Consider the following 16786-nt stretch of genomic DNA (forward strand, 5'->3'; position numbering starts at 1 on the left):
TTTCATGAATTCGTTTGAAATTTGTTTAGTTCAGATTGTCAAGTGAAATTTATCCAAGTTAAAACCCAAAATCAAAATAATAAAATAATTTTTATTCTATATTATTTTTGTCAGTCCAGGTCTGCTTCATTCACTGGTCTTCACTTAGGCCTGGCTCAGGAGGTCTTCGTCTTTTTATCTGGGCTTAAAATGGTGGGCGGCTAAAATTATGGGCTCCGTTTGTTCGAAGTTCGAGTCACTTCGAACCAAAACATCCCAAAAAAAAAAAAAAAAAAACCATTCAGGGTGGTGGGGATTGTCGTTCGTGCCAAGTTCTAGACAACACCTCCCCCCCCCCCCCCCCCCAAAACACAAAAACAAAAAAAGAAGAGAAAAAAGAAGACACTATTCAGGGTGGTGGGGATTGTCGTTCATGCCAAGTTCTAAACAAAGTCTCGTAGATTCCGAAACAAGCTCCGACCTTTGACCTCGACCTGTGTTTGGTTTTTGGGTATTCTGTGTTTGTGTGTGAGAACTTTTTCTCCCCACTCGGTCGATACCGTAACCAGAAATACTCCTTTTCCCTGGAAGCGACGAGACGGCCGACCAAGCCGACCCCAAAAGCATCGACTTCCACTATTTTCCTTTTTATATCAGACTCAAATTCTGCGATTTTTCAGGTAGGCCATCCCTTTTCTTACTGTTCTCTCTTTCCTTTCCACATGCATCACCATATATATGGTGGTTTTTTTAAAATAATAGTAATGTTAGGTTTAGATTTTTGTAGTCAGTATGCGGTGCCTGTTGTGAATAAGAATTATTGAAGCAAGAATTTTTTTTTTGGTTCTTATGTGTCTGAATGCATGAGTTTAGAGGATAATCTCTAAATATTCCTGTGACGTTTTCAGATCCCAATCAGTCTGTCGTTTTCTGGGACTCGTGCTGATCGTTACCGTCAGATCTCTATGAGATTTTAGGAATCGCCTTATTAGGGAACCAAGGGCAGTTCAATTACTCCCAGGTAGTGAGCACATCAAATGTTTTGGATTGGATGAAGCTTATAATGTTAAAATCGGAAGGGCAAGCTTTGTTCTAGGCTTGGTTTCTTGAGAGGATGTTGCGAGGCGGTTTCATTGGTTGCTAGTATGGCTGCCATACTAACCATTGTATTCTTGGCAGCCCCAGAATAAGAATTAGATGGACATTCATTGTGTCTATTAAAAAGAAAAACAAAAATACTTTAGCTAGTCTATAAATGGAGGGTGCCAATGCCCGAGTGTCATGCCATTGAATATTCATATATTCATTTCGAATCTGGTATTCATTGTTCTACGCGTTTTTTTGGCAAGTGAAAATGTACAAAGTTGGGTTGTTTCGACTTATCTTCGTAATTTGGTAATTAGTTAGCCATTTGAGATAGAATTTGTTATCTGAGAATCAGAGGAATGTGTGTTCTTTGGAGTTATGGCATATAATTGATCTTTCCAGTTATTTTTATGTGGAATAATAAACTTAGATAGATTTATAGGGGAAGTTATGCTGTACTAAGATGTGATCTGAGTCACTTCCTCTTGTATACAACTTGTGTACTTGAGCTACACCTTTTGCATTTTTGAATGGCGAAACAGTATTTGTGTAATGAGTTAAGCCGTTAGGATGCATATTTTTTCCAGTTCAGCTATCACATATATGGACCGAACTCAGTTGTTTCATATTCTTTCTATTGCATCATCTCACCAGTTGATTGAAGCTTGTGCCTGCACTCTTTATTTGGAAATCGTGGCGTTGAAGAAGGCATTTTCAGAGAGTACTGTATAGTGGCTGAAACAGAAAATGTTCTGGGTACAGGTGAAAGGCGAAGAAAGATATGCGTGACCACCCAAAGTGGTTGGGATACACGGTTTTCATATTTTGGCTTGAATCTGCTAATGCATGGGCTCTTAACTCTCTGTTTTTTCTTTCATTCATTTGAAACTGATGGAATAGCTTATAAAAAAAACAATGTGAGAATAGATTATAGTTGAAGATAGTTCAGCCTGACTCATAGAGTACTAGAGTATACAGCTTTTAGAATGCAATTGTATTAATTTAAAGTTTGTACTTTTGCAAGTTGTGCCAATTACTTGACAATCATTAATATGCTTCCTTGTGTTTTGGAGAATGTTTCAGTTCTCTTTGTTCCAGTTTGGAACTTATTCTATTTGTACCTCTGATGTGCAGATAAATATTAAGATTTGGGTTGCTCATATGAGTCGATTACATCATTGCATGATGCTTTATGACTAGGTAATGAAGGGTTTCTTTGAGAGAGCCGCTGCTTCGAAATGTTCTTCTAAAAGTTTAACTGATACCTCAAGTAGATGTCCACCATCTGTTTCTTCAGACCCAGGATCCAGTACTAGTAAGTTCCCCAAGGCCTCCTTATGGTCAAGTATCTTTGCATCTGCACTCTCGTTCTTTGAGACACGTAGTGAGCCATCAGATAGTGAAAACAAGGCAGTTCGTAGTGATTCCCCAGCTTGTGAGAAGAAGGCAATTCATATTAGACACAATGGATGGACAGCAGCTGTGAAAAAAGCTGTGGCTATTGGCTCAATGAGGAGACTTCAAGAGCGTGTACTGGGGTCAAGCAGGACTGGTGTTTCTAGCTCAACTAGTGACATATGGCTTTTAGGTGTGTGCTATAAAATCTCACAGGATGAGTCATTAGGAGATGCTGATTCTAGCAATGGATTAGCAGCATTTGAACAAGATTTTTCATCAAGAATCTTGATGACATATCGTAAAGGTTTGTTCAATGAAATTTTTACTTTGCTATAGAGGATCTACAGAAAAAGCTTTTGGAAGTTTGAATTGCTGTTATAAAACCATTATTCCCTTTTTTTCTACAGGTTTTAATGCTATTGGAGATTCAAAGTATACAAGTGATGTTGGCTGGGGTTGCATGCTTCGCAGCAGTCAGATGCTCGTTGCGCAGGTATAGATATTCTTATCTGATTATCATTATATTGTTTTAAAATGATATTTGAATTTATTATTCATTAGGTTGTTTCTTGTTTTGATCATGCTTGTGTTTTTTTTTTTTTTTGGGTCAATGAATGACTAGTACTTGTCTTTGCAGGTGTTGCTTTTTCATCGCTTAGGGCGATCCTGGAGGAAACCTCTGCAAAAGGTGAGGTGCATGGCATAGAAATGAGATATCTAGCGTTTTAGTTTTTCGTTCCTAAAAAAATGTGAGATGAAGTTTTTTCATCAAAAAGGTCTATGAGTTACAAATCATTCTCAATCACCCCTATTAATTTTAATATGATATGCAGTCATTGGACCGAGAATATATTGAGATTCTGCACTTTTTTGGGGATTCTGAGGCATCACCTTTCTCTATCAACAATCTTCTTCAAGCTGGAAATGCTTATGACCTTGCTGCTGGGTCATGGGTGGGCCCTTATGCCATGTGCCGTACATGGGAAACTTTAGCCCGCTTTATTAGAGAGGCAACTGACCTTGAGGACCAGCCACTTCCTATGGCTGTTTATGTTGTTTCTGGTGATGAAGATGGGGAGCGAGGTGGAGCTCCTGTTCTTTGTATTGAAGATGCCTCAAGACATTGCTTGGAGTTTTCAAGAGGTCAAGTTAGTTGGACGCCCATTCTTTTATTGGTTCCTTTGGTTCTTGGACTTGACAAAATCAATCCCAGGTTTGTAAAGTTGCTGGAATTTTCACTAATTGTCCCTTATCTTCTCATCTTTGGTAATCTTGGGAAGTTACAGAACCTAGATTAGCATAGTTATGTCAGATCTTGGTATGTTCATGGTTTTGATGGGATTGGTAGTCACTTGTTTAATTGAACTATCTTGTTGAGGAAAGACTTGACAGGAGCTTTTTTATCCAACTTGTTGGATTGCCCGTAGCTTCCTGAGTAATAATTGTTAGGAACTTTGATGGAGATCTTAATGAAATTCCAGTATGCCCATATCCACTTTAGGTTTCAGTTTTAATTTTTATGAAATGTAACTCAGTTTATTGGGAATCTTGAGGTCATAAAAAAGGCTTGTAATTAAGCTAAACAGCCATATAGCAGACAATGGCATGCTTTGGGGGAGATAGAGGGAGTTAGTTTCTTCAAATTTTGTGCAACATTAAATACAACCGATGCATCCACATGCGATTGAGATTTTATGCCTTCTCCTCCAACTTTTAGGGGAGAGGAGTTGCCATTTGGTCCAAAGACCATTGATAACAATTGTTTAATCTTTTTAGAATCCATTTTAGAATCCATGAATTGAAGAAGCACGAACTCGATCTGCTAGGAATTCATTTCCCATTGACATGAGCAGACATATAATGGTGATCCTGTACTTATTTTCCTGATTGTGGTGTGACCTAATATGCTGGTTCTGAGATTTACTTATGAAAAAAATATTGATTCATAGAATAAGGTTATGTAGAAAATATTAACGAATACGTTAATCAATGATAGAATCAGTGAAATTTAGAATTTGTTTCTATCCTGCTTCCTGCTATATATGATAATTACTCAAATGTTTTTTCTTTCATATTCTTTCCAGATATATTCCATCATTGCAGGCAACATTTATGTTCCCACAGAGCCTTGGCATCGTCGGTGGGAAGCCTGGGGCTTCAACTTACATTGTTGGTGTGCAAGATGAAAAAGCTTTCTTCCTTGATCCACATGATGTTCAGCCGGTATATAGCCTGACTTGAATAAATTGCTTCCTGTTTAAATACTTGTAATTGCATATATTAGATGGATAGAACTATATTTGTAGAAATTGATGAATTTGAAAATATATATATTTTTTAGAAGTAGATTTATTTTAACTTTTGAGAGACTAGAGGAATGAGAGGAAGGGAGACGCTGGAAGCATGGCTTGTGATTTTGTGGAGAAGATAGTCCTGGAAAGAACTCAAAGGAGAGAACTGATCGTGTTTTATCTAGTAGTCAGAATTTACTGTTTCCTTGGATTGGAAATTCTGCATATATGCAACTTTGTTGGGCCTCGTTGAATTTCCCCACGAAATAAGCTTGATAACTTGTTTCTCCAGTGAGAAGCTGCAAAATAAGAAATGCGAAAAGCCAAGGTGGATGATTGAAATTATCTCCAGCATCCCAGCATCATGCTTTGCCATTGGTGCATTCCATTTTTTATTATTGTAAACATCATTTCATCTCAACTCCTTGTCTACCGGTCTTAAAGATGCTTATCATTTGATTGGTCTTATGTTCTAGGCTGTATATTGAGCATAATGAAATTGTGGTTTCACTCTTCGCTGCTATAATACTTTAATGCTATTTGTTGTCAGGTGGTTAGTGTCAGTAGTGACAATCAAGAGGCTGATACTTCATCTTACCACTGCAAGTAAGCCTATTGCTGAGACTGAATCACTTTCAGCATTTACAGTTTTTGGTTTCTTTATTCTACTTATATTTTTACCGATCAAAAAAAAGTTTTTGGTTTCTTTTTATTTTGCTCTCACTCTCGCAGTCTCTCACTCTCTCTCAGTATCATTCGGCACATACCATTGGACTCAATTGATCCATCCTTAGCAATTGGATTTTATTGCCGAGACAAAGGTTTGTTGCTTGCTCCCTCTTGATTGAATCTCATGGTTCTGCTGCTCATCACTAATGACAAATGTTTTATTGACGAAAATATTTTCTTTTTCATTTTTCTGTATTGGCAGATGATTTTGATGATTTTTGTTGCCGGGCATCCAATCTTGCAAATAAATCAAATGGTGCTCCATTATTTACTGTGGCTCAGAAACATAATTTGTCAAAAACTAGTAGTCATCCTGAATCATCGGTCAGTACTGATGGGATCCGAAAGGAAGATTCCTTTGCTGTGGTGGCCATGAGTGATGCTGAGGGCCATTCACATGAGGATGAGTGGCAACTCCTTTGATTAAGGATCACTTAGTGGGTTCTAAGGCCAGCAAGAAGGTTGGAAATTTTGTATATGATTTGGCTTCTGTTTGGTCTTATGCCAATTCCACAGGGTTCTCACTACCCCTACAGTGGTTCTGTCTTACTCATCCAGTTTGATGGATCTGCATCTGTAGTACGAACATTGAATTATTACAATTCTTTTTCTTTGTATTTTGTAAATAACTTTCCAAGTGTCAATATGATAAATTGATTAGAGATATTTATGATCCATTTATTATGTTTATAGCTGGTATATATAGCAGCTTCTTTTACTTAATTTATTTCCCAGACAGTTACAATGGACACGGTGGGTTGGAACTCTCAGCCTGTACGAAGCCAATTCTGTCTATCCACCAGTTGGACCCTGAGGTATCAATAATATTCCTGACATGGCACTGGGCGCTCCTGTCTGTTGTTTTAAGGGTGGCATGAGCCATGATGGCATTGAATTTTCGTGAATGTCATAACTTCTCATGATTCTCTTTCTTCGCTGGCTGTCCAATCTTCAAGTATTACTTTATGAGCAAAACGGTATCTTGTTGAACCAGCTGAAAACATCTTCGGATTACCATCGCGGCAGATCAAGCCGGCCAGGTTGGGTACCCAAAAATAAATTGAAAAAATGGTACATGGATTCATATTTTAAAGTTTAAACACAGATTTTTCAGTAAGAGTTTGATGACATATGACCTGAATTTTCAAATGGAAAATTTGGATTCGAAACCTTCCATCCCTTTCAAATCATTTCTGCCGTTATTTTCGCTCAAACATTGTAAAAAAAGGTAGAAAAGAGGAGAGAAAAAAATAGCAACACAAATTTGGCCACGGTAAGAACTAAATCTAGATATGACCAAAAAAAGTCTCTATCTACTATCCAGCCCAACTGTCCTTCCCAAACAAAACCCTCTCTCTTTTTCTCCCAAAAATGATCTACTAAACTTACATATCCTAGAATCCATGTCCAACATTTATCTTTTTGGTTTCTTCCCCTCCTAAGTCTCCAACAATGAGTTGTGCATCTGTTTAGTGGTTTCCTTTTCTTTGTTTTTCTCATCAATCTCCTGAATTCACAAGGAGCAAGGAAAAACCAACCATGTCTAGCTCTTCTATACTCATAAATACAACTTACTATACAAGGTTCATTAATATTTTGAATGATGTATACATTAGATTTTGAGTCAGTTTTTATTGGCCTTCATATCCATAATCCATGCCTTTATACAACAATGAGCTTTGCAACTTTTGCTTCATACTACAACAAAGCATATTCTGTTGTCTTGTGTGTCTGAGCTTATTTATCTTGGAACTATGCTCTTACTTGATATCATGCAAATCATCATAGGTTTTGTAAAATTATTCCATTGTTATATCAATTACAAATTCCATTAACCCACTCTAAAAGAAGAATCCGGGATCCCCATGTGTTGTAGAGAGCAGATTGATGCAAGATGCAGACATATTTCCCCTTTGATAGCAACATTATTGCCAACCAAAACCACTGCCATAATGCAAGCTTCCAACGGACGATAAATAAGAGAGGAAACTGATGATTTGTGGCACGAACAAATTGGGTCAAACTCAATGCAAGATCTTCTGCTTTATTGCAGGCAGACAAACCATCCAATATTATTAGATATTTGCCCTCATGCAAAGGCAAACTAATAATCTCGGGAGACATCATTCATGACCCCTGAAAATGAACCCTCACTGAATTGCATGTAAAGTTAAAGAAGTTCGAACAGCCCTTGCCGCCACGAAAGCATGAAAGTGAATGGTCACTCATACTTTCTGGAAAGGAAAAGTTCTTCACCTGAACACACTGCATCTTCCCTTATTAAATCAATTGGCATACTTACAGGTTCCGATATCTGAGGATCTAATATCAGAAATTACCTAAGAAAATTGTGTGATATGGTGAAACAGCGGCACTGTCTTTCCTTGTTAATTGCAACAGTAAAGCTTTTCCCACAGGCAAATTATGTATGTGGGTTCCTTCAAATTAAGCCCGTGACCACTGACCAGCGTGTAGTCCAAACAATAGGGCTCACGGGAAGAGCAGCAGGACCTATTATCACAGCCTTTCAGGGCAACATATGGTATATTTCTGGTCATGTAGGTCGAAACCACCGACCCCACAATTATTGGCTTCATGTGCTTACTGAATCTACCTCCCCAACTTTAGGGAGTGGTCTGTGGTTTTGGAGCCAGACATTTGAGTTTAAAATTCACATTTACATTCTTGGAGAAATTGTTTTGATGGGAGAATTTTTTCGATAAGCTCTATATTGAAACTGAAAGTATCTGCACTCCAAGATTAGTCGAAATTTAGTGCCAATAAAAAAAAAAGTATCTGCCTCCCCCTCAAACTCGAGAAAATGTTTTATTCATTTTAAATGACTATATATTTTTAATTATAATAAACTTATAAAATCGCTATAAATATAACATATTGATCGGTATAATTCAAAATAACAAAAAAATATAATAAAGATATGGCAACATTGCTTCTCTAATAAACACACTAGATGTGAGTTTTCAATATTGTAATTGTTGTTAATGCAGGATGTAAGAGAATTTTTCCTCTAGGCTCAGATATAAGGAGCCTGGGCTGGCCAAACAACCCTTTGGTCCACCAAGGCTTCTCGATCCTAAAGGGAGGGGAGCAAGAGGCACGTCACCCTAACTTCTCCCTTATGCCATTTAGCCACAGAGGGTTTGTATAGGTGGATAGGCGGTAAATAGGAAAAATCTTTGATCTCTTGACAACAAGTAGAGAAAACTGACTAAAGACACCTGCTATTAGGTAAAAAGGACAGAAAGCCACACAGTATTTATGATACTTGATTAAGAAGACAATTAAAATGATATATACTATTAATACAGGGAATGAGTAAAGTGATTCTTATGTATTAAGAATTCTCTATATATTTATACTAAACTCTAAAATGATACTGATTTTAGTATCGAAAACTCTCCTGTCACCCTCACGACTTCTCGTCTAGCTGTGATTTATTTGTATTTGCAAGATCTAGATAAAAAATCTGAGTCGCTGACAGCTTAACCCAAAAACGTGCAAAACATAATGTTAACAAAGGGTGTCCATCATCGTTTACTTTTATCAAATCATTAGGGCATAGCAAATCCGTGCTTTTATGGTTGTCAGAGAATAGGCATGTCTATGTTAGGGGTAGCCAAGTTAGTCAAAAAGCTATTTCTGTTGGCTGTCACTATGTAGCGAAAATTCGTAATAAAACAAAAAGTAGTTTGGCTTTGCTAGAAAGGATGTAGCTTGTGAAAACTATTTTAGTACCCCTTCTGGGCGCTTTCACATGTCTATTTTTCAAAGCTGGAGTTTCTGTTCATCCTTTTCATAATATTAGCAACCGAACCCACCACCCATACATTGATAAAAAAAAATAAAAAAATAATTTTACTATTCATCATTTTTATATATTATATTATATTTATTTTTATTTATTTTAGATTTTATTTTTTTAAACTAATTTACAATGTATAGTATATTAAATGATGAGTATAACAACTTAATTAATTTAAAAAAAAAATATTCTTCTTAAATTATATAAATTAAAAAATTTATATAATTATATTTTAAATTAAGAAATTTTTTATAACGGGGGGAAAGGGGGCTGGACAGCCTAGCAGCATAGGTTGTTTAGCTTTGGGACAACTACGAGACCACTTTTTCATTTTATACCGAGAGATTACTTTTTAAATGCATGTCTCTTCTCTAGGGTTGCATAGGACCGATACTCAAGCTGACCCCATCCATCTAATCTATTATCCACGCGACCTTTCTGGATTCTATAAAGTAAACTGGTTTTTCTTTGTGTCAACTTGCTGGTTTGTCCATGTTGACAGTGCTGTGCAGGTTTACACTTTACACTCCATCTCTGCGCAAAATATGTATTGACCTAGTTTAAAGCCAACCATTCGATAGAGACATTTTCAACACATTTTAATATCTAAATATTATAAATATAAATATTTTTTTAATTTTTAATTATTTTATATTATCATTATATAATTATTATAATTTTTTTAAAATTTTAAATAAAATACAAAAAATAATTAAACTGTTTCAAATAAAAAGTTAAAATATTATAAGTTAACAATATTTTAATTTTATAATATTTTATTCAATTTTTTATTTCTCATCTTTCAAAACTCCATACAATATTTTAATTTAAAATATTATTTCTAACTCATTTCATTTAAACTCAAATATCTTATTATTATTCACAAATCATCTCATCTCATCTCAACTTATTATATAAATCTGACCAATATTTATCATTCATTTTAAGAAAAAATACAATAAAAAATAAATTATAAATTTACATAATTTAAAATATAATATGTACCCAAAACCTAAAAAGCATATCATATGGTGGTGTGGTGTACCATTTGATCTTGACGAATTCCGAAAGGGACGAGCCAAACTTGCGATATGTTACCAAAAAAGATAGCAAAACTTTAAGTAATTAATACTCTGTTGGAGACAAGATAGCAAAATAGTAATTTTTTTTTTAATTTTAATTAGCTCTGTGTTCTAGGCCCTTGTGTGGTCATTACATCGTTTGGACGAGAGAGTACGTACTGGGTACCTTGCAAAAGAAACATATATATAAGAGTGAGCTGTTGATTATTAATGGCTTTAGAGTAATAGAGACGTGACAACATCGATGCCATCCATTCAACGTCTTCGATCGGTAATCCACGATTTCATTTCAGTGTTGGCATGCATGTGATATGCTGTCAATGGTCTCTGACTCGCACCTCGTGTGATAAAAAAGACATGCATTCCCGAAACGACCATTAGCCTCACCTCCATGCTTATAGTGCAAGTCTCCATAAATTTGTACTGAGTTTTCGGGCAAGGTAATGTTATGAAAATCGAAATTACTGCCGTACCATATGGCCGTCTACAACACTATTTAATAGTTGTTCCGTTTGTTAAAGGAGTAAAAAAGTGTCGTGGATGTAATCATTTCAATGAAATACGGAGAAAACATAAAAATAAATTTACAAAATTGACATAATTTAATTTATAATAAAAATAATTTTATTTTTATGTAATATATGTAATTAAAGTATTTATGAAAACTAAAAAAAATGAGAAATACTCTAATTATAAAATGATTACATAAAAATAATTATACAAATTAATGTAATTTGATATGATTTCAAATTATAAAATTATTTTTATTGTAAGAAAATACAGACGATCACATGAAACTAAAAGTGGCAAAAATGGAGGCAAAAGTGGCAAAAATCCAGACCTAATGCATTAACAAAACGGAGTGTGGTCGATGCAGGTAGGTTAATGACTTGTTGCCCCTTGCGTGCAAACAAGTGACACAGAGGTAGCTATTAGCTAGGATTGGAGGACCACTTTTCGTTTATACATTTATTCCCTCCCCACTCCCAGTACGTAGCGGTAGTACCTCTTGTCACATTCCTTTCCTGCTTAATTTCCTTCCAAACCTAATTTCATTTACTTTTGCGATTTTCCCTATCATTGTAGTAGTTAATGTAATCAAACAAATTTCAGGTACAATGATGTTCCTCAGTTAATTGGGTTTCTTCAATATCCATCTTAAATCTCCCACAATATCATATCAACCATTTCTTTTTCTGCTAATCAGATTTGGACATGGAAAAAACATATCAAGCATGTGTCTGCCTGTACATGTGTAGTAGCTTTGAAGACCCTTGTTGATTATCAGCAACAATAATATATTCAGAGCTTCTTGATGCATAATCTTTTTCCTTATGTGTGAGAGGTCGATCTAATACTTCTTTTGGATCACTTTTCATTTCTAAACAAGGTGTTTTCTTTGACCATTCTGGAAGAAAGACAGGGGGCATGCATGGCTGCTCACATAATTGACAAATACGTACAATTTTCTTCAACTAGGAGAGACAAAAAAACACTATATATAAGAATTATACTTTCCTCTTATTATAACGATTTTGGACAAATAATCTCAAGGATATAAGAAGTTATTTGGATGGTGAGCTGAGAGAAGATGATTTTAGATAAAAGTTGAATAAATATTATTATAATATTACTTTTTAATATTTTTATTTTTATTTTAAGATTTAAAAAAATTAAATTATTTATTATATTTTATATGAAAAATTAAGAAAACTGCAACGATAAAGTAAAATATTTTTACTATTTAAACGTAATTTTAGACCTTGTTTAGTTGTATAGTTCATATAAAATTATATGTTTTTGTTGAAAATTAAATAAAATATTATTATAATATATTTTTTAATATTAATTTTATTTTTAAATTTAAAAAATAAAATTTTTTATTATATTTTATATAAAAATTAAAAAAATTATATAAGATAAAATATTACGAGATGAGTTGTGAACTTGTGTATAACAAACCAATCCCTTATTTTATGAGAAATGTTACACATTATCCCATATTACATATTTTATATAATAAAATATTATTTTTTATTTTATTTTATTTTTATTAAACTAATTAAATTATTCTATTTATCATTTACACATTATATATTTATTATAAAAAAATAAAAAAAAATTAAAATAAGTGTGATGTATGAAGTGTGAGGATGAAAAGTAGATTTTTTTTTTATTTATTGGTTTTTCAAACCGGATCCGAGAAAAGAAGAGACCGTTCCTCGTTTTTGGAGCTTCTTAGCTTTGCCCTCTCTTTAACACAGCGTATACTTTGACTGTTCTCTATCTTTACTAACTTCTAATTAATCATTATTGGGAAATGCCATGATTATTTTCTCATCCCTCGGAAACTTAAGTTCAAACTCTATCCTCTCTCCCCCCGACAGCGACGTCTTTATAGGCTTCACTCTATCCCCGGTGGATTATAGACTAGAGGACTTGGGAAAAAAAAAAAAAAAAAACAGAGTCCGAGGAAAAAACAGAACCCAGTGGTTTCACTTCATCTATGTTCTTTTGGAGATACAGAGAGTGAGTGAGTAGCTAGAGAGAGTGAGTTGCAATGGTGGCTGGGAAGGTGAGACTGGCCATGGGGCTGCAGAAGTCTCCGTCCTGCTCGAAGCAAGAGACGCCCCCGAAACCACCATTGCCATCACCGAGCTCGGCTAAGGTTCCCCAGAAAGCGGTGTTCTCCAGGTCCTTCGGGGTTTACTTCCCACGCTCGTCAGCTCAGGTCCAGCCTCGCCCACCTGATGTTACGGAGCTGATTCGTCTGGTCGAGGAGCTCCGTGAGAAAGAGTCACGCTTGAAGACCGAGCTCCTCGAGTACAAGCTTTTGAAGGAGTCCGTCGCCATTGTCCCTGTTCTTGAGAACGAGATATTTGCCAAGGATGCAGAGCTCCAAAGAGCCTCCAACAGAATCGAGTGCTTGGAGATTGAGAACCAGACGTTGAGAATGGAACTGGAAGGGTTAAAGACGAGGATGGAGGATGAGAGAAAAGAGAGCGAGAAGAAAGTCAAGGCAATGGAGGCTGATATTTCGGAGTTGAAGAGAACAGCGTTGGATCGCAACAGAGTAGAGCTGATCATGGACAATGACGACATTTCATCTTCCCAGAGGTTTCAGGGCCTAATAGAGGTGTCCGTGAAATCAAATCTCATAAAGAACTTGAAAAAGGGAACCAAATGTGTGGACAGCAGTTTGAGTTTTGAGAACCAGAAGCTCGAAGGACCGGATTCGAAGAAAGAGGACACAGAAAATGAGAGACCAAGGCACTCAAGGTGTAACTCGGAGGACCTCGCCGAGTCTTCCGAATCGGCTCTCTCGAATCTCAGATCTCGCCTCCCTAGGGTCCCAAAACCACCACCTAGACCATCATCCACAACCTTATCACCTAGTACATCGCCAAACAGTCCTTTTTTCACTTCCGAGAGCAATGCGCCAACGGAGCAACCGATTCCTCCGCCGCCTCCAGCGAAGAGAATGGTGCCTCCACCGCCTCCCCCGCCACCGAAGGGGTTGAAGGGGGTGCCGGCGAAAGTGAGGAGGGAGCCTGAGGTGGTGGAGTTCTACCACTCCTTAATGCGAAGGGACTCCCGAAGGGATTCAGGCACCACCTCGGAGGCGGCACCGGCCACGGCCAACACTCGTGACATGATCGGCGAAATCGAGAACCGGTCTTCTCATTTGCTCGCGGTAAGTCCCGGCAATCGGTCGTGGTTTGCTTTATCCGGTCGTATTTACAGTTTTAACACTGGAGGTTTTATTTGTCAGTGACTACTGACAGGAGCATCTGTGTCTTTACTGTTGCCTGTGGGTGCACTTTTTGTTTCTTGGATTTGATCTTAAATCGCTTGGCAGATAAGACACTGTTTATATTCGGCGTACCCTTTTCAAAATCAAAAGAATCAAAACAAGACAAACCAAAAAAGGTGTAATTTTGTTGAACCCTAGTGGCAATCCAAACTTGTTTGGAAATACTCCCATTTTGTAATATATGACCAAATTTCTTCGTTTGTTTAGTCCATTGGGCTGATCGGGTTTTTAGCGATTGTTGGTTTGATTTGAGTTTTCACGTTTAATGTGATTTCTTTTCAGATTAAGTCAGACGTAGAAACTCAGGGAGACTTCATAAGATTTCTGATAAAAGAAGTTGAGAGTGCAGCATTTACGGACATTGAGGATGTTGTTCCTTTTGTTAAATGGCTCGACGACGAGCTCTGCTACCTGGTACACTTCTTTTTTACTTTATTTTTAATTTTTTGCAGTATCTGTTACTTTGATCTGAATCATTTCCTTATTTTGAGTTTTAGGTGGACGAAAGAGCGGTTCTGAAGCACTTTGAGTGGCCGGAGCAGAAGGCAGATGCACTGCGCGAGGCGGCATTCGGGTACTGTGATCTCAAGAAACTCGAATCCGAGGCTTCCTCCTTTCGCGACGATGCCCGACAACCGTGCGTCCCGGCCCTTAAGAAAATGCAGGCTTTACTCGAAAAGTAATGCTCTTTTCCATAACTATTTTATATATTATATGAATGTTTCCATTTTGTTCTCTAATTGTGTTATTTCTTATAACTATGAACAGGTTAGAACATGGTGTGTACAATCTCTCGCGTTTGAGAGAATCTGCCTCAAAGAAATATAAAGTTTATAATATTCCTACGGATTGGATGCTCGATGCTGGTTTTGTAAGCCAGGTAATTTGGTTTCTCTGAGACATTGTTTACAACTTTTCTAGAGACCGACCAGTTTGGCTCTTTTGGTAGATTAATTAATAGATTTCAGGTGGTCCCTTCTAATGAAGGTTTCACCAGTACTGCACCATGGAGCATAACTAGGAATAGTGGTCGCAAGATGACAGAAGGAAGGTTTACATTTTGCTTTTGCTTCATTTTTTTCTCTCTCTGCAAACCTGCATGCGCGCACATGAGAACTTCCGGATTCTTAAATGTGTCTGTCTGTTTGTCCATTTCCTCCTCTCTGTTGACCATTTATGTGGTTCCATAACTCTCTGTTTGTGAGATACTCAATATATGTTAGATATTACTACTCTGCTTCTCACACATGACTTTAAGGATCCATCCAACTGATAAAAAATCAAAAAAGTTTTGTTTCTTTTTAGATATTTCTCCACTCCCCGAAATTTTATTCAAACCCCTCACTTGTAGCAGAGAAATATTGTGCTTACTTTTGCAGCATTGTTACGTCAAACCACTGTTGTGAATTGGTTATTATGCCTATAGCTGGCTAGATTTTTATGTAGTGAAGTGGGCTGTAAATCAGTGGGGTTAGAGTTGTACACTTTACCTGTCCACTTTACATTTTTCATTTGACATCCTAGTTGGATGTTGAATTTAAGTAACTGCATGCTCAATTATAGCTCATTTATACAAAATGCTGAAAAATGGTGCAGATCAAGTTGGCATCTGTAAAATTGGCTACGAAGTACATGAAGAGAGTATCTGCAGAGCTCGAAACAGTTGGCAGTGGTCCAGAAGAAGAAGAGCTCATTGTTCAATGTGTGAGATTTGCATTCAGAGTACATCAGGTAAATTATTTCCCCATTTCTATGGTCGAGAATTCAGGGTTTTTTGTTTTGTTTTAAATACATTATTGATGGGGGATGCAAATGTAATGTGCTTGCTTTTTCTTGGCCAGTTTGCTGGTGGCTTTGATGTGGAAACAATGAGGGCGTTTCAAGAGCTGAGAGACAAAGCAAAATCATGCCATGTACAATGCCAAAACCAGCAACAACAGAAATTTGTATGCAGGCCGTCGTAAACCTTGTTAATCTGTAGCAGACTCAGCTTCAGAATTTCGCCTAGTTTTTGTTGTAAAGGTACTTGATGTTTGTGAATACAATGGCAGCCAGCGATCTTGACTTAGAAACATTAATTATTGCGTATGGGTTAGTTTACTGTGAATTACTCTGATAAATGAACTAATTACGCGGCTTCTGCCGCCAAAGATGCTGTCCTTCAATTTACAACTTTGTCCTTCTATCCTACAGCTAATGCTTTACAATCTGTTAAGTGACAATAATTTTTTTTCTAAATAATTCTAATATGTTATAAAACTATCGAAAGGAGAGAGAGATCAAGTTAAAAGAAGTTATGAAACTTATAAATTTCTTAAAAAATTCAACGATATATATAGGCGTACAAAGGGGACTATGCTAGTTTACTATATTAGCACTATGCACTATACATATGTCGGCCAATTCACTATGCTAGTATTATGTTAGCATTATGCATATGCTAGTACTATGCACTATGCATATGTCGGCCAATTCACTATGCTAGCACTATGCACTATGCATTTGATGGCTAGTTCAAGGTGGTCATACAATTTATTTTACAACAATGTTATTTTACAACACTCCCCTTTTGGATGACCACATA

General features: G+C 36.5%; 2 protein-coding genes across 7 annotated transcripts; both read left to right on the forward strand.

Moving 5' to 3' along the window:
* The first annotated feature begins 330 nt into the window (after positions 1 to 330).
* LOC122279629 (cysteine protease ATG4-like) lies at positions 331 to 6160 on the forward strand. Of its 6 annotated transcripts, none has more exons than XM_043090370.1 (10): positions 331 to 659; positions 1720 to 1827; positions 2266 to 2767; positions 2871 to 2956; positions 3101 to 3151; positions 3297 to 3676; positions 4548 to 4686; positions 5305 to 5360; positions 5505 to 5575; positions 5686 to 6160. In XM_043090370.1, the coding sequence occupies exons 2-10, from the start codon at positions 1813 to 1815 to the stop codon at positions 5904 to 5906; spliced, it is 1521 nt and encodes a 506-aa protein (XP_042946304.1). In that variant the 5' UTR covers positions 331 to 659; positions 1720 to 1812; the 3' UTR covers positions 5907 to 6160. The 6 variants fall into 6 exon arrangements, with proteins under 6 accessions (XP_042946304.1, XP_042946310.1, XP_042946306.1 ...); XM_043090372.1 differs by lacking the exon at positions 1720 to 1827 and adding an exon at positions 888 to 1000 and having other exon boundaries at positions 332 to 659; positions 2200 to 2767; XM_043090376.1 differs by lacking the exon at positions 1720 to 1827.
* Positions 6161 to 12804: 6644 nt separating this feature from the next.
* On the forward strand, positions 12805 to 16371 carry LOC122278033 (protein CHUP1, chloroplastic-like). The gene is made up of 6 exons (XM_043088099.1): positions 12805 to 14082; positions 14485 to 14616; positions 14700 to 14881; positions 14971 to 15082; positions 15799 to 15933; positions 16044 to 16371. The coding sequence occupies exons 1-6, from the start codon at positions 12949 to 12951 to the stop codon at positions 16164 to 16166; spliced, it is 1818 nt and encodes a 605-aa protein (XP_042944033.1). The 5' UTR covers positions 12805 to 12948; the 3' UTR covers positions 16167 to 16371.
* Positions 16372 to 16786: the final 415 nt, after the last annotated feature.

The sequence above is a fragment of the Carya illinoinensis genome, chromosome 10 (assembly GCF_018687715.1).
Source record: "Carya illinoinensis cultivar Pawnee chromosome 10, C.illinoinensisPawnee_v1, whole genome shotgun sequence".
Lineage (NCBI taxonomy): Eukaryota > Viridiplantae > Streptophyta > Magnoliopsida > Fagales > Juglandaceae > Carya > Carya illinoinensis.

Coding starts and splice junctions, on each gene's coding strand:
- LOC122278033 (XM_043088099.1), top strand. CDS start 12,949: ATGGTGGCTGGGAAGGTGAGACTGGCCATGGGGCTGCAGAAGTCTCCG. Junction 14,617..14,699: donor ACGACGAGCTCTGCTACCTG/GTACACTTCTTT, acceptor TTTGAGTTTTAG/GTGGACGAAAGAGCGGTTCT. Junction 14,882..14,970: donor ATGCAGGCTTTACTCGAAAA/GTAATGCTCTTT, acceptor AACTATGAACAG/GTTAGAACATGGTGTGTACA.
- LOC122279629 (XM_043090370.1), top strand. Junction 5,361..5,504: donor ACTTCATCTTACCACTGCAA/GTAAGCCTATTG, acceptor ACTCTCTCTCAG/TATCATTCGGCACATACCAT. Junction 5,576..5,685: donor ATTTTATTGCCGAGACAAAG/GTTTGTTGCTTG, acceptor CTGTATTGGCAG/ATGATTTTGATGATTTTTGT.